This window comes from Syngnathus typhle, linkage group LG10, assembly GCF_033458585.1.
Source record: "Syngnathus typhle isolate RoL2023-S1 ecotype Sweden linkage group LG10, RoL_Styp_1.0, whole genome shotgun sequence".
Lineage (NCBI taxonomy): Eukaryota > Metazoa > Chordata > Actinopteri > Syngnathiformes > Syngnathidae > Syngnathus > Syngnathus typhle.
In genome coordinates this window covers 3833333-3856140 of record NC_083747.1, presented here as the reverse complement: position 1 = coordinate 3856140, position 22808 = coordinate 3833333, and the positions used below count along the sequence as shown (strand labels likewise).

At 40.9% G+C, this 22808-nt stretch overlaps 2 protein-coding genes across 2 annotated transcripts in view; both read right to left on the bottom strand.

The window, feature by feature from the left end:
- itga8 (integrin, alpha 8) overlaps positions 1–9944 on the bottom strand; it is a 29590-nt gene extending 19646 nt beyond the window's left edge. The window contains exons 1-8 of the mRNA XM_061290213.1: positions 9560–9944; positions 8949–9079; positions 6903–7003; positions 6084–6207; positions 3922–3983; positions 3536–3581; positions 1351–1476; positions 367–411 (exon numbers count right to left, since the gene is read on the bottom strand). Of these exons, the coding sequence (XP_061146197.1) occupies positions 367–411; positions 1351–1476; positions 3536–3581; positions 3922–3983; positions 6084–6207; positions 6903–7003; positions 8949–9079; positions 9560–9741 (817 nt within the window). The 5' untranslated portion in view covers positions 9742–9944. The remainder of the gene's footprint in view (positions 1–366; positions 412–1350; positions 1477–3535; positions 3582–3921; positions 3984–6083; positions 6208–6902; positions 7004–8948; positions 9080–9559) is intronic.
- Positions 9945–10603: 659 nt separating this feature from the next.
- On the bottom strand, positions 10604–22538 carry mindy3 (MINDY lysine 48 deubiquitinase 3). The gene is made up of 16 exons (XM_061289662.1): positions 22399–22538; positions 21714–21998; positions 21479–21558; positions 21340–21400; positions 21060–21266; positions 20713–20764; positions 20476–20590; positions 20320–20393; positions 20144–20223; positions 19918–19988; positions 19753–19833; positions 15151–15223; positions 14404–14476; positions 13081–13168; positions 12353–12424; positions 10604–11286 (listed from the first exon to the last, which is right to left on the bottom strand). The coding sequence occupies exons 2-16, from the start codon at positions 21805–21807 to the stop codon at positions 11137–11139; spliced, it is 1371 nt and encodes a 456-aa protein (XP_061145646.1). The 5' UTR covers positions 21808–21998; positions 22399–22538; the 3' UTR covers positions 10604–11136.
- Between the last annotated feature and the right edge of the window lie 270 nt (positions 22539–22808).

Sequence of the window (22808 nt, the reverse complement as noted above, 5' to 3'; positions counted from 1 at the left end):
AACCCAAAATGAAGTTCCTCTCAGATGAAATCCCTACTAAATCCACCCAGACCAAAGAATTTTGCTCAAGTCCAGAAGAAAGTCAAAACCTGCAGAGGTCTGCCACTAATCATTCTAATCAGTCAAAATGGAGCGCAGGAAATCCCGTTATCAGTAATTCCCAAAGACGTGTCCCCTCGAGGGGTCGCGACCCAGACATTCAGAGACACTTCTCATTATTGCCTGCGAGTTCAGAGCTGCATATTGTCACCCAGCTGTGCACTCGCTCCTTTTGGGTCACCTGATCACACGCCATAGCCGTGTTAGCGTCTCAAGTGTGAAGGAGACAAGTTGGATTGTTGCTGCTGCATTTGTTCTGTTTCTCACCTTGTTCGGAATCGCCGGTAAACTCCCCCACTGCTACAGAGTATCCTAACGGGAGAGATAATTTTACAATTAGAACAAAATAATAATAATGATATATATATATATATATATATATATATATATATATATATACCGTATTTTCCGGCCTATAAGGCGCACCGGACTATAAGGCGCACCTTCAATGAATGGCCCATTTTAAAACTTTATCCTTATATAAGGCGCACCGGACTATAAGGCGCACCATTAATGCATCATGTCAGATTTTTAATCCAAATCAAATCATTCTCCATTTTATCTTTTTTATTTCAACTTCAGACGGAAGAAATTACTTTATAATCATAAAATAATGATCCATAGTCTTTTTGAGTCATGATTCATAGTCTTCAGCGGGCCACTTATGATTGATTTCATGACACAATACTTCGGGCCAGTTTGAATTTAGGAATTTGGTCCATATATAAGGCGCACCGGACTATAAGGCGCACTGTTGGTTTTTGAGAAAATTTTAGGTTTCTAGGTGCGCCTTATAGGGCGGAAAATACGGTATATATATATATATATATATAAAATCTATAATAAATAAATAAATACACATATTTTTTTTAAATAAAAAAATATAATAATAATTAAAAAGTAATATACATAATAATAATCATTTTTAATTTGAATTAAAAACAAACAAACAAACAAAAAATATATATATAAATGGCTGTTTTGAACAAAGCTTAACTCGCCCCCTCCCACAACTTTGAGGTCCTCCTGCAATCCCTGAAGGGAAATAAAAGAATCATGGCAAAGTTGACAGTGCCGTGAGAGGAGACTTTAAAGAAGATTAGAGATCACTGGGACAAAATGTTTGATGACGGGTCACAATTTGACGATTCCCAGCCCAATCTGTATGGAATTTAGTAACAAAGGTTGAACTGAGAGGTCACTTGAGCGAAATGGACGTCTGAAGACTCAGTTGGCAGAAGCTGCTTTTACCCAGGTAACTGTCATCGTGTGTGTCTTCAGCAGCGGCCGTGTGTTTCTCCCCTGGAACTCGTCTCAGAACAGCTTTCAAGGAGTAGCCGTTCAGTATCTCAGCTACGCCCGCTGTCATCACCTGACCTACACGCACACACAGGAGTTATGATTTACACACACTTGCACGGACACAAACAACACCTTTGCTCTGACGTTGAGCAGCAGGTCAAACAAACAAACCGTTTTATCTACAGCCGTACTCGACCTTCCATAAATCCTCTTTTTATGTGCGCGTGAGCGCGTGTTTGGAGGAAACGGTGCACTCTTGACCCTCCCGCCATCTCGACCTTGCCTACTTGGCCTGACTTTATCTCCCGAAATAACACATCAACACATTAAACTCACTATTAAACTTGATTCACGACTCATCGTTTTATAATGGAGGGGGCTGAGCGTATCGTCGTTGGCCACAATATTAGGAACACCACCAGAATGTGTGGTTGGATTGATGGAGAACTGCACACAATCATACTGACAGATGTTTATAATACGTTGGTGCTCGGTAGGATTCGCAAAATTTCTTCCTCACTGCCAAAAATAATAAGCAACTTGTTAAACGGACAATCCAAATGATCGTTTTGAAAGACATTTTTATGATACAGGTTTTGTATTGGCAATCATGAGTGTACCTAATGAAGTGTCCAGGGACTATCCAAGGCTCCACCGCTGATGATGATTGTTTCATATAGTCTATAAAATCCAGGCAAAGTGCTTTTATAAACACAAAGAGGAAGTATTTTAATTGGAGGCAGAGACCAGGGCACCTAGACTCCATTAGTGTAGTCTGCTCTGGCTTTTATGTGCTAAGTAACAACAGCACCATTAACAAACAACAAACCGGAAGAATAGAAATATTGTTTGGTGGGTTCACGACAGCTGTTTCTCATGTTTTTTTTTAAATCTCCATCAAAGGTTGTGTGTTGTTTTATCGTCATTTCTTTCCCTTCCAGTTCTGTCTTAAGATGCAAACAAATATGGAGTGTCACACTTTTAGCTTTTTGTTGGAAAATTAACCCCCTCACTGAATAAAAAAATAGTACAGTCCGGTGTATTGATTACTTCAGTCCTACGAATGTTGTAACTATTCATTTCCTTTTTTTTTTTTTTTTGTCATTTGTGTCACGAAGGGACATTCCCACCACCCCGGACTGCAAATGAACAAACACCAATATGACATTCCATCATGTTTTTTTCACCATGTAAGCGGAATTTATTTTTCTTCTCACGACCAAAAATCCCCCCGTAATCGTAACAGAAACAAAAATTGTGTGACCTCCCTGTTATCATCAACAAATACGCTGTGTGATTTTTATTTTTTTTTGCCTTTGCTGATTTATTTATTTTTTCCTCTGTTTGATTCACGGGGGGGGGGAGAATATTCCTCCAACTCTCCCCCATGGTAAAGTCCCATTGTCGTCAATCCGACGTAAACCAGGAAGTAGCCTTCAAACTAAAAAAATAGATGGACCAACCAAACTGTAGCATGCCATTTTGAATAAACGAGAAGACCCAAAGAGGAAATAAGAGCCAAACAAGCATCTGCAGAACAATTCTTTTATAGAATAAATAAAGAGGCAAGGAGGGAACACCTGGAATAGTGGGAGTACCGGCACACTTCTATGATATTCCGGCATTCTGCTCAGACTCCACATCCATCCAGCAGGAAATGCATCTGTGCTGTCCAAAATCCTTAACCCCCTCTCTCACCTCGCATCCCTCTTGTAGCCTTCTGCAACACGTTACTGTCATCTCCTTAATGACCGGCGATCACACCCCCCCCGCCACCTTTCCTTCTCAAACCCTCCTCCTCCTGCCAGCTTTATCATGGAGCGGAGGGGCCCCTCCTTCCTCGCTCCATTACCGCCCCAAGACCAGCTCATTATGGAGGCCAAACACCCACTTCCTGTCGCACTGTTACTGACGTGAAGTAGCAGTGGTGACCTTTCTATTTGTAAAGTCAGATTTTTATCCCGTTGGAAATAATTTGTCCCTGAATCCAACTTCTGCCACTTAAAAAAAACATTGTCTGCGACCACTGCCACAGCGGCGCAGACCTCCCTCTTGCGAGATTATCAGGCCTGAAATTGAACTCATTTGACTTTCGAGGTTCCACTCTATCACTTTAGTGTGTTACTGCATTTACCTTGCCAGTAAAAGCTTCCAGGGCCTCCAACCACCAGCCTTCCTTCCTGGAATAAATACAAATTACTTGCGGTCAGTCATGTGACAGGAACTTGTGAGCGCATGTGACTATTTACTGCACGGCAACAAACGTGCATATGTTTGGTTCCTGCTGTCAAACGTGTCGACAACTTTTTCAGAGTGAGAGCTTCCTGTACAGGAGGGGTTACGACGGACCGTGAGATGGAGGTCAAAGGTCACGCTGACTTTACAGTGAAAGAATGCAAGTGTGTGTGGATTTAGCCTATTGTGTTAAGGGGGGGGGCACATTGGAACGAGAGGTTTTTAGTATAAATCTTAAAAGAGAAGATTGTGATGCGTTCAGGGAGTCTTTGCGTTCATTTATACCTTGGTGAAATCCACACTGAAGCCCGCCTGGCAGAAGCCCTGCCCCTCTGGGTCCGGGTCATCTGCAAACCACACACACACACAATTGAGCATAAAGAGGCAGCACGTCATTTGTTTTAATCAGTGCAAACGTTTGTTTTCTGTAGCTACACGCTCATCTGACACGGGAGTGTATTACTCATATCAGATGAAACAATGTAATAAAAAAAAAAAAGAAAGAAAAACACTATGGTGGAAGGCGTGTTTTTATTTGAATTATATCGCCTAACTGTGCATGGAAATGAATAAGGATGGATTGTTCCTGATGTCGGAGGCACCCCGAGGTGAAGCTTGATGATGTGTAACAACGCACGAGTGTATAAACACAAAGTGATTTATGGAATGTAGGGAGGGTGCATGTTTGAGTGTTGGAGGAGGCGCAGAAATTAGACATACGATAGGAAATATAGCACGGCGTTATGTCCCCCTGGGGAACAACATGGTTCACTTTGTTAAGTGGGCCTTTGTTTGGACTGACCCAAAATGCATATCTGACTGGTGGTTGTATATTTGAGTGTGAACAGTGAGGGTATTTGTTACTGACGATAAAGACGGCATTTGATCTATTGTTTATGACGTGCCACCTGATAGCCTCCATGCGTCTTTATCATGCTCATATCACCCTGCAGGGAGGGGGTGAAGGCATGAGCAACCTGGATGTGAGGGCGGAAGGGTTAAGGGTGCAAGGCAGGAAAACCTCGACAAGTCCATTAAGATGACAGAAAAAAAACAAGATACAGATATACTATCAGTGGGGAGAGGACTTGAAAGTGAGACGTGAAGTAGCAACTCCATTTATCTCGGATGCAACTGGGAGGGATGGCATGAGATAGTGAGATCAGATCTTTTGATGGACACTGAGTTGGATGCATCAAGAGACACACTATTATTATTATTTTATTTTTATTATTATTCTATCACAAAATGATTTCTCTATTATTTAAATATTATATATCTTATTTTATTTATTATTTTCATTATTGTTTATATTTATTATTGTGTGAAGGCGAAGGCCTTCACACATTGTTATTCTACTTTATTATTATTATTTTTTTTATTCTTATTATTAAACAACTTATTCCTCCCACTTTTTTGACATCTAACTACTCCCACATGCTTCAACCGATTCACCTCGTTCAAACTTTCACACGTTCCAAAAATTCATGGCAAGCTTGCCACCTTTTTTCCCCTTCATAACATTTACCGTTTTTAAGTAATTAGCAAATTTGTGCCTTTTATTTCCCCATTCATTCTTAATGGCAATGTCAACCCGAGCCAGTTTCCTGTAGTGGGTTCGATTCCCACATTGGGCGTCATTAATTATTCTACTCTTTATTCTTCCCGCTTATCATTTTCAACGCTTATCATTTGTAACTAACATTCGCATTCAACATTCATTACATTAAGCAATTTCCACCACTTTGATTACGTATTCGCATTCAACAAACACATTCATTACATTAACCAAATTCAACCGGTATGTAGACAGGGACACAATTAGCTCGTGGGAAACACAAGTGATTCCAGTACACGAGCATCTTTCCCGAGTGGTATCAAAACCCGCGTCAGTTCGATTCCCACATTGGGCGTCATTATTTATTTTACTCTTTATCCTTCCCCTTATCATTTTCAACGCTTATCATTTGTACCTTTTTTGTAACATTTGTAACATTTCATTTTTAACGCTTATCATTTGTACCTTTTTGTAACATGTATTTGTAACATTTTCCCATTTATTTCACAATAATTTATTTTCCCTTTCTATTCTTCCCGCTCATCATTTTTAACGCTTAACGTTTGTAAATTAACATCTGCCTTCGCCTTCACACGCAATTTCTTCCGAAATTGCAATTCTAGTTATTATTCTTATATCACATACTTATTTATCCATCTTATTTTATTTATTCATTTATTTATTTATTATTGTTTATACGTATTATTTTTATTTATTATTCATTAGATTTATTATTATTATTTGACAGAATTCTTTATCTAAATGCATCTTTTATTTAACTTTGCACACGCACGCGCTACATTTGAATTTGGACCGACAGCTGCAAAGGTAGACAAACGGAATAGGTGAGGCGAATAGGAAGCGGAGGCGGAATCGTCAAATGACTCACTGGTCCGACATGGCGAGTATTCTGCGTAGGCACTAAAGTTCTGGACGGCCACGTAGCAGGTACCCACGGGATCCATCTCCCCGCTCAGCTTCACCGTACGCCAGTGGTAAAGAGGAGCGCATGCCTGCAGAATACATCAAGTGTTTAGTTTTTGGAAAAACAATCTTAAGAGCAGAAGAGTAGAAAATCGAATCAACTTGATAGAAGATATAATAGATATTATTATCCTGCACTATGTATTATTTTATTCCACTGGATTACGACCAGTGGCGGAGCTGGGGGGGAGGGACTAACCCCCCACCTCCCCTGAAATATACTAGAACCGCCCCTGGTCCCAGACCAGATAACTGAATTTTAGGTAACTTTCCGGGATTTTTTTTTTTGTTTCCACATTTTCACCAATTCCCATAAAGTAACATAAAATGAATCAGTCTTTTGTGAAGTATTACTGAAGAATTTAGAGCACCTGAGAAATCCACACCCCTATGCGCCCCCCCTTAGCTCCATCTATGATAAATACAATCTTTGAATTCAAACGCCCAGCACATTTTTCCAACTTTGACATCCCACCAGTAAATAATATTGTCATACGCTATTTCATGATTATCATAAACTATTGTCATACTGATACTCATATTACAAAGCACGAGTCGTGATTCTTTTCTACTGAAGCAAATCCCTGACATCCACGATGTACTTCGTTGCACATCGTTTGCTGTGATATATAGTCTGGCGTGCTACTAAACTCAGAGCTGCTAAACTGCTTTTCATTTTTTTGCAACAATGATCACTATTTATTTTTTTCTCGAGACTACTTACCACCACTTTGCCTTTGTGCGTCCTTACCGAAGCTCCAAACCACTGACGTGACTTAAATTCCAAAGTTTCTCTGCTGCCATTTACCTTTATCATGCGATTATCTGTCGAGACAAATTCACAAAAAATAATCAAAATAATTCCCAATATCACAAACATTCCTGAAGTCTAAGATGATGGAAACACATTTGGTGTTAATAAAACAAAGTCTTCAATAAAAACATTTGCTCCGCAGAAACAAGACATTTGTGAGGATGTTAGTGTTCCTTTTTTTTTTAAGTAGCTAAAGCTGTTCTCATAAAATATAACACCAGGGAGACAAACACATCTCGCCGCTGACCCGACTAAACTGTGTTACAATTGGCAAAATGTGTGTGTGTGTATTTTGCAACATTATTGCAGCTGGCTCTCTGGGAACGTGCACCCCGCATCCTTGTTAAACACCTTCGTTCAACAAGTCTTGACTCAAACTGCTCCAACGGACGTCATGTTGTTCCTCTTTGGAAACCCCAACATTAAGAATCTCTCTTCCTGTATGCTCAGGTGTCCCAATACTTTTGTCCCTAGAGTCTATCTGCCCCACTTATCGGGTTCACTGACATGACACGACAAGTCTGTCTTTTGTCACGGCTCCCACCCACACTAGCAGGTACTTCCACTTAATCAGGAGCGTATGAAAATTGCTGTGTGGATAATAACACACAAACACACACACACACACACACAGATGTTTGCCACGTTATTGTGTACATGTGTGTTTCTTTCCCTGTCTGGTTTGTACCTGTAATAATGGAGCTGGTGTAACTCTAGAAAAATCCACCATGGCCTTGATCATCAATCACTTAGTATAGTGGTGCACAAAGAGAGTATTTAGATTACGGCGCACGTGATGCTTTTGGACCTCTGTGTAAAAAGTCCAACATGACACCAGCGATTAAAACTAGAGCAATATTTATCGGGATTGCTGAAGCAAGAATTCAGAATATTTTCCCATCTTAAAATGAACATTAGTATAATATAATTATAAATATTAATAAATAAATAAAATAATATACCGTATTTTCCGGACTATGAGGCGCACCTTCAATGAATGGCCCATTTTTAAACTTCGTCCTTATATAAGGCGCACCGGACTATAAGGCGCACCATTAATGCATCAGATTTTTAATCCAAATCAAATCATTCTCCATTTTATCTTTTTTTATTTCAACTTCAGACGCAACAAATTCAATTATAATCACAAAATAATGTTCCGTAGTCTTTTTGATTCATGATTCCTAGTCTTCAGCGGGCCACTTATGATGGATTTCATGACACAATGCTTCGGGCCTGTTTAAATTTAGGAATTTGGTCCATATATAAGGCGCACTGTCAGCTTTTGAGAAAATTTGAGGTCCGGAAATATAATAGTCCGGAAAATACGGTACATGAAATAAAATAGATATATAAATAATTAAATATTATAATGAATAATAATGAATTAAATTGTTTAAATTATTGACTGTTAATGTTGACTGGAAATGACATCACTAGCCAACATTGGCTCAGTATATAACGCAGGATTTGATTTCCATATGTGGTCATAAGTCTTCTCTCCAAAGCCTTCAAATTCTATGCTACTCAGACGCTGATTTAAAGCCCCTTCCTCCAGCCAAGTGGGCATGAAAAAGTCATTTTTTGCCCCCTCATTTTAAGGATGTTGAGTCATCTCAAAGAGAGCGAGGGGGTGGATTGATGGAAGAGAAGGGGAGACAAGAGGAGGGGAAAGGAGACAGGGATACATGTAATGAAAAGCAGACCTCACCCAATCCCCCTTCTTTCTTCCGTAAGAGAACTCAATTCCCATGTGCATACAACCCCCCCTCCCCCTCCTCCCCTCCCCACACACTCCCGCCTTTCTTGTGTTCTCACTTGTTCTGGATTTGAACCTCCATCCACAACCTTAGAGCTGGTTGATTGGATTCCAAATGTAACAACAATGTACACAAACTATTTCCCAAATATATCAAGACAGCTTTCGGTTCAGAAAAAAAAATGAAGGGAACCTACTGGCATTGTCAAAGGGTATTTGTCTGCAGCTGTCAGGCAGGCCCGGCCAGGGGCAGTAGTAGACGGAACCGGCTTCCACAATGCCAGGCTGGGAGGTGTTGGCCTTTGGAGCACCTACCAAAACGCTGAACCTGGGACACAAATGCATCTTACAAGAAATACAAGGAAGAGCAATGCATGGTGCAAAAGATCATATTTGGTGATAAAACAAGATCCATATTTGGAGATAACAGATGATGGTTGCACTAATTTAATATCAATAAATACATACTTAAATAAAATTTTAAAAAGTCAAAATTGCATATCAGTATTTAATGCTTGTGTATCAAGTCCTACCAAAAGAAAAAACAACTCACATAACATTAATATTTTTCTCAGCCACTGTGCACAAGAAAAAAAACAACTATTTGGTCACTTGATGAGTCACTTGAGAATAAAAATAGCATTAAATAACTGTCAATATGATACAGTGCAGCTCTGTCCCAACTCTGAATAGATTATTATATTAAAAGAAAGTGAGTATTGTATCATGCCAACTGAAGATGTTCATTAACTAAACCAATGGACCTCATGATCTTATGCAAGTTTCAATTTTGCAGTCGACCACTCACGTTTTGCTGCTGGCGCTGGGCTGGTAGAAGTCCACCGAGTACCCGAAATAACTCCCACTGGGTCCGCGGTACACCGTTGGATGCTGTGCGTAAAGGTTGAAGCCCCATAGCCCACTTGGCGCGCACCAGAGGAGGGAGAGTAGCCGGAATGTGAACACTCCAATGTCCCGTGCACGCTCCATCCTCGCTGCTTACAATCCCCGGTTCAACTTTGAGAAGCAGGCGATGGAGGTTCCGCCGTGTGCAGGTGACGTCGTTTCTTGCTGGAGTCCGTCTGGATCAGCGCGCTCCTCCCCCCTTGATCTTCTCCCTCTTCTGACCCCTTCCAAGCCAGCAGCAGGTCTAATGCTTGAGAAATGGGAACCTCCACTATGCAACAGTGACACAGTCCCACCCCCGCCCCCTGCACAAAACTTTTACCCCCCCCCCCCCCACCTCCTGACTCACACGCGCAAACACAAACCACAATAGAGCGCGCAAAATGTGCGTCATCGCTCCTTTTATGGTGCGTTTCCCGCAAGGGGAATTAATCGTTTTAATTGCTTGAACAATAAACGAAATCAAAGCAAATGTGCACATTGGTGGAAACTAACAAATTAGGAAACTTTAGCGTGCGAGTCGAACATTCACAGTGCTATAATCAACACAATGTTTTCTGCCTTTTTGAGTCACCCCTTTGAGAAAAAATACAAATTTCCAAATGATCAAAAATTCATTCAATTATGAGAATTGTCAAATTGCATCACTCACTGCCCTCATTATTTAATTGCACAACTAGCCTTGTTGTCATCATGCAAAAAAATATGAGAAGTCAGTACAGGTGCCAACTAAACGGGTGCAAGATGGAAAATATGAATTTAAGTGAGAACACATCATGTTACTCTATTTTCATCACACGTTTAACTCACCACCCCGGCGATGTTATGAAAAATGGCTCTGCACAGTGCAAACATGTGCCGTGAGTTAATGATGAAGGGACGCAGATGGGCCTGGAAACTCAATGTTGGCTCGAAGAGGACTTCCCATTCAAACAACAGAGTAGGATGCCCCAAAAAACAAAAAAGTGTTTATTCCAGAATGTGAACTGTGAGCGTGTTAATAAATACATGAGCGCCTGGTTAACTTTTTAAAGACCGTGAAGACATTGAGGGAACCTTCACAGTTGGTTGAGCACCTACGTTGGTCCTAACATTGTAAACGTTTTGCTGTGAGAGTGAAAGTCCGTGTGTTCTTACGTGGAAGGCTTTGGTTGTTGTTGTTTTTTTTCTGTCCTTCAGTTGCCGTAGCAACTCGAATATGCGCTCCGGCGTGTGACACGCCACAGTTCAACATGATAAACATCCTGCGTGCGACAAGCCGTGCTGAACAGACGATAGCATCATAAAGGTGAAAAGGATGAATCTCGAGCATATTACATTTGTCGGGAGTCTTTTGTGAAGATCTCGTTCATCAAAATGTGTGGTTGTGGTCCCGGTCTTTAGAAGCCCACTGGAGCAGAACCGTCGTGTGTCTGCGAATGTGTGTGTGTGTACGTGTGAGATGGAGGCAGTAGTGGTCCGTTGCACGTACAAACGAGACTAGTTGAGTGACGGCGAGCGCTCGGTGGTCCACAGCAGCTCGATGTAGGGCCACTTGGTCTGTAGGCAACGCTTGACCGGAGTGTCGTCGGTCCGTACCATGGGGTCCTCGAACCCGATCACCAGAGCCGTTCCTTCCACGTACTCGACCTGAAACACACATTTTAAAAAAATTCTGATGCAATCCAAAATTAAAACTTTTTTATTTTATTATTTTTTTTAAATTTATTTTATTCTATTTTTCATTTTATATTTTATTATTATTTTTAATTCTCTGCCAGAATAGAGCCGCACTCATTTGAGCGACATTACTCCTCTACCTACCTTAAAAAAAATTCTGATGCAATCCAAAATTAAAGCTTTTTTATTTTATTATTTTCTTTTAATTTATTTTATTCTATTTTTCATTTTATATTTTATTATTATTTTTAATTCTCTGCCAGAATAGAGCCGCACTCATTTGAGCGACATTACTCCTCTACCTACCTTAAAGATATTTGTCAGGCCGCTAATGTGGTATCAGTGTCATAGTATCGGAACATACTACATACATTGGCACTGGAAATATATATTTGTGTTGTGCTAATCAACTCAAGACCACACACTATGAACTCAATAATTTTTTTCCCCCCCTGGCCACTCACATTTTATAACGCGTGTAACCCTTGAACAACACAATCGATAAAAATCTCTGCGATGGCGGATGACCAACTATGCACTTTTCTTCAGGGGTGGGACTAATACTTAAAAATACTTTTCCAAGCTGTTATACTCATTTGAGTTAATGGAAACCTAATCGCCACTGCAACCTTAGCGGCGCCTTGGCGTGCATATCTGCATGTTTTGTCCACTTGTGGTACAGCTTGGACTTCAGGTATGGGATGTTCCAAAAAAAAAAAAAAAATGCTGACATCTGCAAAAAGTAATATTCCCGTGTATCAGGCATTCACAGACGAGCGTAGCGCACTGACACCCATCCATCACGCTAAGAGGTCTGCCCCGACCCGCCGCTCAGCATTTATCACAGCCGTGCTGTTGACACTCGCCTCTCTGCCATAATGACCTTGAGGAACACGAGTTTTTTTTTGGATGACTGAACAAGCTATTAGGCTTGCAATGGCTACCGTTTATCCTGGAAGGGGGAAGACTACCACCAAGTTTCTGGATGTGTGTTGGCAAGGAATGCCGAGATGCAACACGGCTGAAGACGGCTTACCCTTTCGTTGTGGTTGGACTGTTTGAGTCCGTTGTAGTGGTACACGGGAAACGAGTCCGGGATTCCTGAATCCTGAAACACAAGTCGTGGAACAAGAGTCAAAAAAATGCTGGAGAGTCTCTGGCTAGTGTTCAACTGGAGGTTAAGAACATTTTTTGGACTGAAAGGTCCTGGCAGCATCCTTGCAGTGTTATATTTAAGTGTGTTTTTGAATGTGCTGAAGATAATGTAAACTCCAATTTTAATATAACAGCCAAAAAAGGAGAAATGCTTCAAGGTGCAGGATGCTAACGGGGTGTGTTGTCTGAGCACGGCGTCCATTTTCGCATGTTTGTGAGTCTGCATGTGAAACACAAACCCTTGACCCAATCCCACGTGTGTGTGTGTGTGTGTGTGTGTGTGCGTGTGTGTCCACTTGGCTAATGGCGGTATAATTTCTTTGCAGCTCCGCGTTGCTCCTCTGGTGAGTCCCTAAAGCCCTGATCACTTTAACACAGTTCTTTCTATCTCTGCTCCATGAAAAAAAAAAGGCTTAACTGTGTCATGATTGTGAACATAGATTTCGCATGAGACACCGCAAGAATGTTCTGGCGCAAAAAAAAAAAAAAGCCTTTGATTATCTTAAACGGGGTCTTGGCGGCGATGCTAATGTGAAGGTGACCTCAAGTTTTTTTTAATCACACAAACAAAAATGGAAAGAATTTACCCGTCCACCTTTGCACACATACCTGATCAGGAAAGAATTCCATGAGGAACGGGCCCAGAAGAATTATACCCAGGTTTTCTGGATCCAGCTTGTTCTTCACCAGACTAACACTGGAGGGGGCAGAATAGGTGGGGGGGGGGGGCATGATGTCAGCTCCTAATGAAGCCATGTTTTTAAAAAGACTGTGGTGCAACTAAATATACCGCTTTCCAGACATTCCTGTGTTAAATCAGGGTTGCTATTATTTTTACCCCCCCAAAAAAAAAAAATGTTCGATTGCCCTTTTAAGGTAGGAGCAGAGTGTGCATGCAATTTCGTTTTGTCTCGTTCAATCAACTGACGTTTTCTCTGGAACGTCTTTCTGATTTACAGCCTCAATCCGTTTCAATGCCGAGACACCGTGTGATTTTTATCTGGCAGCAATCTAGAGGAAATTCGAACAGAACATTTGCCGGGCTTGTTTAAAAAAGGACCGATGATGATATTAGCAGCTCTCTGTCAAGAATAGAAACATAACTTGTAAAATTCAACAGAATAGACCCAAATTCCGCTCGGCAAATGTAAAAGGTAGAAACATTCCATTCCTTATTTGACTATTAACTCAATACAAGCCCTCAGTAGGCCAAGAAACCATATTTGGATATCGGAGTCAAAACGAGCGTGTTAAAGTTGAATTATCACTTGAAGGAACATGCTGTAAAAATATATCACTATAAAACACGCCGAATAGCGAACGACCTCAACTAAAATGAAAAAAAAAATAAAAATTGCAGAATACAAGAAACAATAAAAATAATCCAGACATCGTGAGTCTTATGGAAAGAGAACTTCATGTCCTCGTTATCTTTGTAATAAAAATACAAAATGGGTTGCTAGCCCAATTAACCAAATGTGATTCAATCTGCCCCCCCCCCCCCCCCCCAACACACACAGTAATGTTGTGATGCTTTGGCCATCTGGGGCTCTGCAGAGCACATCAACGGTCCGAACGCTCGACTTTGCCCGTTCAGGGCTTAACGCTCCTCAGTGGGAAAACGTGCTCCTGTTTGAAGCGAGGCTTTTAAGTGTTTCCTCTCTTACGGGCTTTCTTCCTGTCGTTAATGCGCTCCCTCAGAGTCTTAGATTCTGCCATGCTTTTTTTTTTTTCTTTTTTCCCCTCACAATGACTCTGGTCTAGATTCCCTTCCCTAGTAGTGAAACCTAAGCTGGGCCGCTGACCTGGCCTGGCCGTGACTTTGGGAGTGGGAATTTTTGAAGAGCTACAGGTGCCACATCGACACACACACACACACACACACACACACACAAGTGGCAAAGAACAGGCTGAAGACATGCAAGCACTTACTAATCTGGCTCGGAGACAAGGTCAAGGGATTTCATCACATCCTGCAGCAGAGAATCTGGGATGAAGCCGTTATCTGGACACACACAAAAGATGGATGAACAAATTGGACCAACTGTAGCTAATAATAATGGAGACCTTCACCTATCCATATACGATACAAGTTCAACTAACCACACACATACACACCTTGCCCTTTCTCTCTGACCTACATTCCATGGACATGATGATCACTTTACCTGCGAGGTGACGCTTTAAACGCTAACATGTGCTTTTTGAAGGCGGTCCCGGTCTGAATTTGGAATGGGACTCGCTCAAACCTGTTGAGTTTATGCAGGCTTTTTTTCCTTTAGATGCACATCTCGCTTTGTTTTGACTTCTTCTCTCAAACTTACACCGAGTCATATTTATTAAGTCACCTAACACAGACTACTGTCCGACGTAGGAAACGTTCCAAAAGCAATTCTTCCTGTTATCGCGATTGCATCACTCTATTTGTCCTTTCCCCCAGTAAGAAAAAAGAAAGATGGTTGACTCAGCTGGAAGAAGAAGCTGAGCTCACCAAGCTAAACAACAACAATGGGGATGAGAGAGAAAAGTCGTTCTGGTTGATGAACAGGAAAAATATTTAAAATAAAATAAAAATAAAAGGGGAGGGGGGATGAATTGAGGGAGAAGCAATGGTTATACATCACGAGACACAGGAGGAATGCGATGGCATGTAAGCAATACGCTGCAACAATTGATTACCTTCAGGATCAAATGACTGGAAGACCCTCCTTGCCTGCTCTGATGGACTTTCTGGACCAACCAGGGATATCTCCTATAGACATACACATCACAGTGAGACTCAGATTTAAGCAAGCTGGTATAGAATGTGTGGGAAGGAGAAATAAAATGGATGTCGAGTGTCTGGCGACATAAGCAATAACCTGTCGAAACAGTTGTGTGTGTGCATGTGTAAGGGGTGTGTGTGTGTAGTAATCACTGGAGTCTGCCAGGCTATTAAGTGATTTTTGTGATAAGGTCTACTGACTTGTTTTTACTGCAAACACACAATCAGGTAATCAAGCCCTACACATGATTCATGAGAAACTGGCCACTTTTGTTTGTTGGTGAATTTCACCCGGATAAGATTAGCAGGAAGCAAATAAGCCGACTGTAATTTTTGGATGTTGGTTCGTTTTGATAGCTTCAGGAGGATATTAAATATGACGCACTGCTTAAATTTTCTGAGGTTTCTAAACTTGGGTATCATGTATTCAGCAATTTATTGTTTTATTCTCCGATGTAAAAAAAAAAAAACGAGACCATAACAAATCACTTGGTTGAGAGCAAATACCTTTCAATTTTGGCAACATAGAGGAATTTTAGCTTCCAACAAGACAAAGAACCAAAAACATACCTCAATAAAAGAGGAATAAGAAGGTTAAAAAAAAAAAAATTCCCATGTTGATAGGGACAAAAACACAATTTTGTTCATAAAGCAACAGAATGGATGTGTTAGTTTTGATTGATTAATGCCATAGAATTCAGCTGTAGACTCGAGCCCACCGCCATCTTAGTTATACTTGGCCTTCATTAAAGCTCCATCCAGGCGGGCTGCTAAGGTTTCACTGTCCACTTATTAGCGTGCTCGCCATTCGCTCGGGACGCAAGACGGAGCAGAGATGACTCCCAGCTGCTTTTGCCTCAGATACAAAGAAAATAGAGCGGCGGACACGGTCATCTGTCACACGTACTTACAGCCTGCCCTGATTTGTTAACATTATTGGCTTCATAAATCTGCCGGGAGATTTATCAGTACCTAAAAGTGTCTTTCCCACAAGGAGTATAAAAGCTGAGCGATCATCATGAGAAAAGTCATTTTTACCGTTCTAAAATAAAACACCGCTGGAGTTGACTATGTTGATAAGACATTCGTTATTTTAAGACAATTTGGAAGACCCAGAGGTGCAATGAACATTATAGAAGTTCAGCTAACGGCGGTTAACGCTAAAGAAAATGGCGGCCTAAACGACGCGACTGTGCGTGATGACGGGCTAGCTCGGTTGACTTTGATCTGTGTTTTATGACAAGCCCGAGGAAGATGCTGCTGAGTTGGGAAACATGGAGCAAACATACTCCACAGGGATACTCGCATTTGCGTCCGAGACGTAGCGTAACGACACGTTAGCTTATTTGCTTGAAACGAGAACAACGATATTTGAGTCTACGAATAGCGCTTAAAAGAAGACATAATATCAACAGGGCAAAGTGTGTGTGGCCTTGAGGAACACATTCCATTCCCCACAGTCCAACATCTTGGCTGAAATCCTTGACCCTCTTCACAGAGCAACAACAAACTTCTCAACACGGGAACAAAGTTACGAAAACAAGCTAAAAATCAAGCAAGTCCTTTAAAGCTGACACTGACGTCAGGAAAAAAAAGTTCTCTGATCCTCATTTGATCAGTACCAAAAAAAAGAAATCTTCAGAGCACCTGTTTTACGTTCTCCCTCACTCCACCTGAGTCCTTTTACCTGCACTACAAAGGTACTTGAACATTTTGGAGTACTTCCTCTTTGTCTTCCATGCTTCCTTTTTCTTATCTTCAACATGCAGGAAGCTTTGTGAGTAATTTCCCTCCGGTCCGCCCAAAAAGAGCTATTGTATGTTCTGAGAAGGCTTTTTTTGAGTGCCTATGGAGCAAATCTGAAGGGGATCCGTTTCAAGACAACAAAGCGGAGATCACAACACAGACGGACTGAAAAGTTCCATTGAGATATTCTGAATGCAACTCTATTCTCGCTCGCTGTACTCGTTTTTTTTGTCTTACATGTTAGCCTGGCTAGAAAATACAAGTGACACCGCCGAATGGTTCTACAGCATTTTGCCGGATCCGGTAACAAAGAACGATCCACGGGGGAGAAAGGACGACTAATGCAACGCACACACATACAATGGCCTTTGGTGGAACCTGTCAAAGATTATAAATGACTGTTCATGTACACCACTTTGCGCTTCTACTTTGCCCTCGAGTCACATCTCGTCGGAAGCACGATATTTTAACAAGCTTATTTTAATGCGATGTATCGTTTAAAAAAAATCATAAAAGACAAAAAAAGTAACAAATACATGTAAAAAAAAAAAAAAAAAAAAAGACTGAACGTCAAATCAACCCCTAAATCTGACTGAATCATAACAGTCGTCAATATTGTTTCATCTATCAAGATTGCGCAATAGCACAGCTGTTATTAAAAGCGGTGAACCCCACGGCTCTCTACCGAGCCATTTTACATTTCACATCCTCCAGTCCCGATGGCATGGCTTTTATAACCTTCTTGTAGACTCTGCCAACAACACAGGGGAGAGAACGTTGACATCAACTCTGTTTGCACTCTGCACATGTGTTTTCTGTGTCTTGTACCAATCCTTGAAGAAAACTTCCAGTGTGTGTGTGTGTGTGTGTGTGAGTATTCTCAGGACACAGAGCGCCAGTGAGACTTTTCCTTCTGCTTGTAAATCACAAAACCAGAACATGACTACTGTACTACCACACACGCATCTGTAACTCCCTCGAGAAGAAATACAGCAACCTTCATCATTCACCACAAAAGGTTAAAGGTCAAGGAAAATGTCACCCACACAGACATTTTTATTTCCTGATTGACCAAGGGCATCCTCCAGACCCAATCGGGACCAATATACTGAAGATGTTTGTAATTTCGGCTGGGTCAAAATTAAATACTTCAAGAAAGAAAAACAAAATATATCAAATTATAAAATCTCTTTTATCGGCTTCATCTGCTATTTTTCCCGGCATGGCAAAAACAGATCTAGTTACGTTCTATCAAACATTTCTCGCAAGCACGCACACGAGAGATGTCGGAATGGCCTTTATGAAATTAGATTTAAAAATAAAAACAACTAATGCTATTAAGCTGATGGTCTAAAAAGCCACACACAGGTGACAACTCGGGGGAATACACAACCCGTCCCTAATGGCGGGATCGGATTTTCTGCTTTTGTGACCATGTCTCTATATTGGGACTAAAAGCTCCTTTTAGTCCAGATTTTGTATCACAATGCCTGGGAAATCTTCAAATAGAACCTGAAAGCAGATTTACGGTCAAGCCGTTTTAGCCTCGGTGAGGTCGAGCATGAAAATGGCGGCAAAGCGTAGAGAAAGTCGTTGACCGTACGTCAGAAAACACGCATGTGCATATATTCGGGTCCGGACTCTCAAGAGTGCAAACGGATCCAGATGGGAATTTTGGAATCACTTTCACTCGCAGGAAGTCATCCACTTGAACCCCCCCCCCCCCCCCCCACACACACACACGCTAATCAGGATTAGGTTGCCCGCGCTCGCTGTGCGACTGTATATGTTTGCGAATATGTCACTAACACAGCTGAAGCAATCGGGAACTAACCACGTCTGATCCGTGTAACTGAGCTTTTAATCAATGGCCAATTACGGGTGTGGCGTTGTAATAAAGATGATTGCTTTTTTTTTTTTGTATCTCCAGAATCGATTTGATCCAAGTCAGCCGGACAATTAATTACACAAGACACTACAATATCGATAAATATTAAGTTATAGTCATCATAAATTTATGTACGAGTAGAAAAGGAATACAAACGGACATTTTTAATCAAGTGGCGTGGAAACTCCCCCCCCCCCCAAAAAAAGGCTACCGCAGAAGCAGTTGTTTGGCCTTTCTGGAGTCTTCAGCTCCACAAATGGACTCCAAACAAATATGCCCATCTCGTTAAAACAAACTCAGCTGAGTTTTGCATCACTAAAATGAAATTCCTGCCTTTTTTTGTTGCTATAATTCCTCCTCTGACAGTTCAGCAAAATAATACTGAGTGTAATTTTGGAAGACAAGAGTTTATTTGACTGACATTGCCTCTTGGAGTCTTCACTGAGAACCGCCGATTCATCCCTTACATCAGAACGGCTTTGGAGAAAAATGGGGTCGCTACGGCCACAAGTAATTATTACCGCAATCAATTACGCTTTTATGTACCGGGCATATGTACGCCAGACATGAGGATGACACAATCATTTTTTTGTCTTTGTTAAGGTTGTGCACTGTGTTGAGCTTGTGTGTTTCCACATGCATATTCAGCGCACACTCCATTTAAGAAAAAAAAAAAAAAGGGATCAGCTGGAAGCCAAGAAACAGAGCTGGCCATATATGACTATGTCTCTTACACTCACTTTTCCCTCCCTTGCACTGTTATTTGACCTCCCTTTATTAAATCTGTTAAGTGGGTTCCATATTTTGGTTTTCCTAACCTGTCAGGGAGTCTGGATTTTATTAAACATGGCGTGACATGTGTTTAGACAATTATGGAACTTGCCTTTGTGAAAAAAACAGAAAGGTGAGTTTCGCTGCCAATGATCCATATTGGGAATTTGGGCGACTTCAGGAAAGTCCCCACCTGAAATAAACAACAAGACACAACGAGTTGTTATTCTTATTAAGTGTGTGTTTTGTCTTGAGTGTGCGTTGACAGTAATTGTACCTTGCAGTAGCGGAGTGACTCCATGAGCGTGAGGAAGCCAACTGACGCTTGCTTATGAATACCGTGTAGTTCTGAACATGAACACACAGACAGACAATAAATTGCAGACTGGCAAATACTGCCCTCTGGTGGACAAAGACAAAACTACGTTTTGGGAGTGATACTTGAAAGTCTTGTGATTTTTTTTTCTATAACTTTGAGCATATTAAATATTTTGCTGTCTTACTCATTCCAGAACATTCTCGGTCTCCATCCCAGACATTAGAGACGGCATGGCCCGTTACAAGGAGGTTCACCAAACTCTGACTGCAAAACGAACAATGATGAAAATTTTGTGCCATTATGGACATGACAATTATCTATCAATCTTTTGTGATAAAATTAAAAAATATGTTCTGTTACCTTCCATGGCCATGTACCGGGTCTATAAGTGGTTCCAATGTATCCTGGATCTCATTTTTAATATTCTCAATCCCCTGTAGAGATCAACAGATTGACTTTCACTCTTTATATTATCCAATACGTTCCCTCATTAATTGGTTCTATAATCAATTGCACCTTAGTAAGGATGACAGAGTAGAGGAAAAGCAAAACTCCACAGCAACCCCTCCAGGTGTGGAAGAGAGACAACACCTCAGCTTGGAGATCTGACACGGACATCACCACCCGCTTTCTATAGGTGGGGAAATTAACACACACAAAAAAAAGCATTATTCAAATTGTTTTTAATTTGTATTTAAATGTCCCCTTTAAGAGGCACGTATTGTTTTAGAGGGAAAATAAAGTGTCACTTACTGAAGAACACTGTGAAATCGCTCAAAGCCAAGGTCTTCAGCAGCCAAAGCAGCTAAGTGCAAGAAAATGAACATACAGTGGATACAAAAAGTCTACACACCCCTGATCAAATTCTCAGTTTTTGCGATATCAATTAAAAATGCACTGTATAATTCAATTGAGAAAAAAAATAAATCTTAAGGGGTTTATAAGGGGTAATAAAATAATATAATACATAATAAAATTATAAATTAATTTTAAAAATAAAATAAAATTAATAAAATTGTATGAAATGTTTTTGCGGATATAATCGATAATATAGGTCATTATTTGAAATCAGAGCATGGACAAAAGATATTAAGACTCACTGGGTTGCTCCCCCTCTAGTGGTTGGCTGCTCTCTGGCACTGGGATGTCCTGCGTTTGCGACTGGGTCTGTGCTTTCGTATGCGTGCAGACAGGTGGGCTCTGTCCCTTAGCCCACGACACAAGGCAGAAGCCTGTGGAGGAGCTGGAACAGGCTGACTCCAGAATTTCACTCAGCGCAAAGCACAGGACTGTTTTCTGCTCCTCCTCTACAAAAAAAAAAAAATTAATTAAAAAGAAATTCATAAGCATGCAGAAATAATGGATGTTGGTTTGATGTACCTGTCATGTGTCTCCAGTTTGAAGTCTCTCGGTTAAAGAGAATAGTCTTCAAGAGGAAGGCCTGCAAGGAGATGCAATAAGGTGGTCAATTGAGTCCATATTTTAGGCAGCCCACATTAAAATTTAAAAATGATCATACCTGCACGGGTACAATAACAGCACATGGCCCCCCTTCAAACTGTTCCAGAGCTGTGTGCTCATGCTCACTGAACACAAACCCTGTGATCAAGGCAAAACAAATATGTCACATGACATATTTTGCAAACATTGAAATAATGTAAAACAATTGCACTTAAAAACAGTATTCTGCTTGCATAAACAAAACATTCTCCACCTTGGTGAGTTATTAGAAAATGACACACATAACATCCTACCTTGGGTCCATCTGCGAAAAATAGAGGCTGAAACTGCCCCGGTTGTTGGTCTCCCCCACACTAAATCCACCAGCTCTTTATTTAAGTCTGACATGACCAAGTTCTTTGCAGGCAGATGCACAGCCAATCACTAACTAGGCCAACTTGCAAAATATTTTAGTCTGAATGATAGTCCACTTTCCTGGGCAGGTAGAGCCTGTGGCATTGGCCACAAGCTACCTGTGGAACAAGGCAGTATTCCTCTCTGTACTGGCAGGATCCTGGTTGGTACGTGGTTCCATTAGACTGAGGTAGGATGAAAAACAAACATGTTAAGCAGGAGTTTGATTTGCAGCTTGATAAATATAACCAAGCGAATTGCATGCCACTAGAACTGCACTTAGAGCGCATAAACATCTGGAAAGCTAGCTAATCGTTACAAGGGATGAATAACGACAAAAATGACGACACTTGACAGGGGGAAAACGATTGCGTGGCTACCTTGTTTCATGCTTGTGCATTTACTACGCGTGAGACATTTTTAAGACCAAATGTGTTTGATAGGTAATGATAACGCAAGTTAGCAATAGCATTACTACGAGAATCAGCTAACCTTAGTATTGATTAGCAATATAATTGAATGACAACACGGGTATTTTGTTTTAGATCGTTCGTCAATAGTTATATTATGCAAAATATTACTTACCTTAAATATAAAACCGAGTGATGTTTCCTTATTGACTGTGCAATGTCAATAATATCAACGCCTCTGTCATTCGTATTTACAACGGAGTGAGAAAAACCTGTACGTAAATGCAACGTGCTTGTTGATTGGTTCAAATCCAAAATCGTCCCCATTACGTCAGGGGTACGTTCTCAAAACGTTGTGCCATTGGTCCACACGCTTGGTCAATCACACTCCGACTGAAGAGTCCTAATAAAAAAAAGGATCCCGTTCTTATAAAAGCAATTTGGAGATTATAATATTCATTAATTATATTAAGCAATAATATATAATGAGGTTGGAAATACATTCACGACCAGTTATATTTGGGACGACAATCAGTAGTTGTTTCGTAACGCATGGCATAAATCTGTTAAATTTGTCTAATGTGA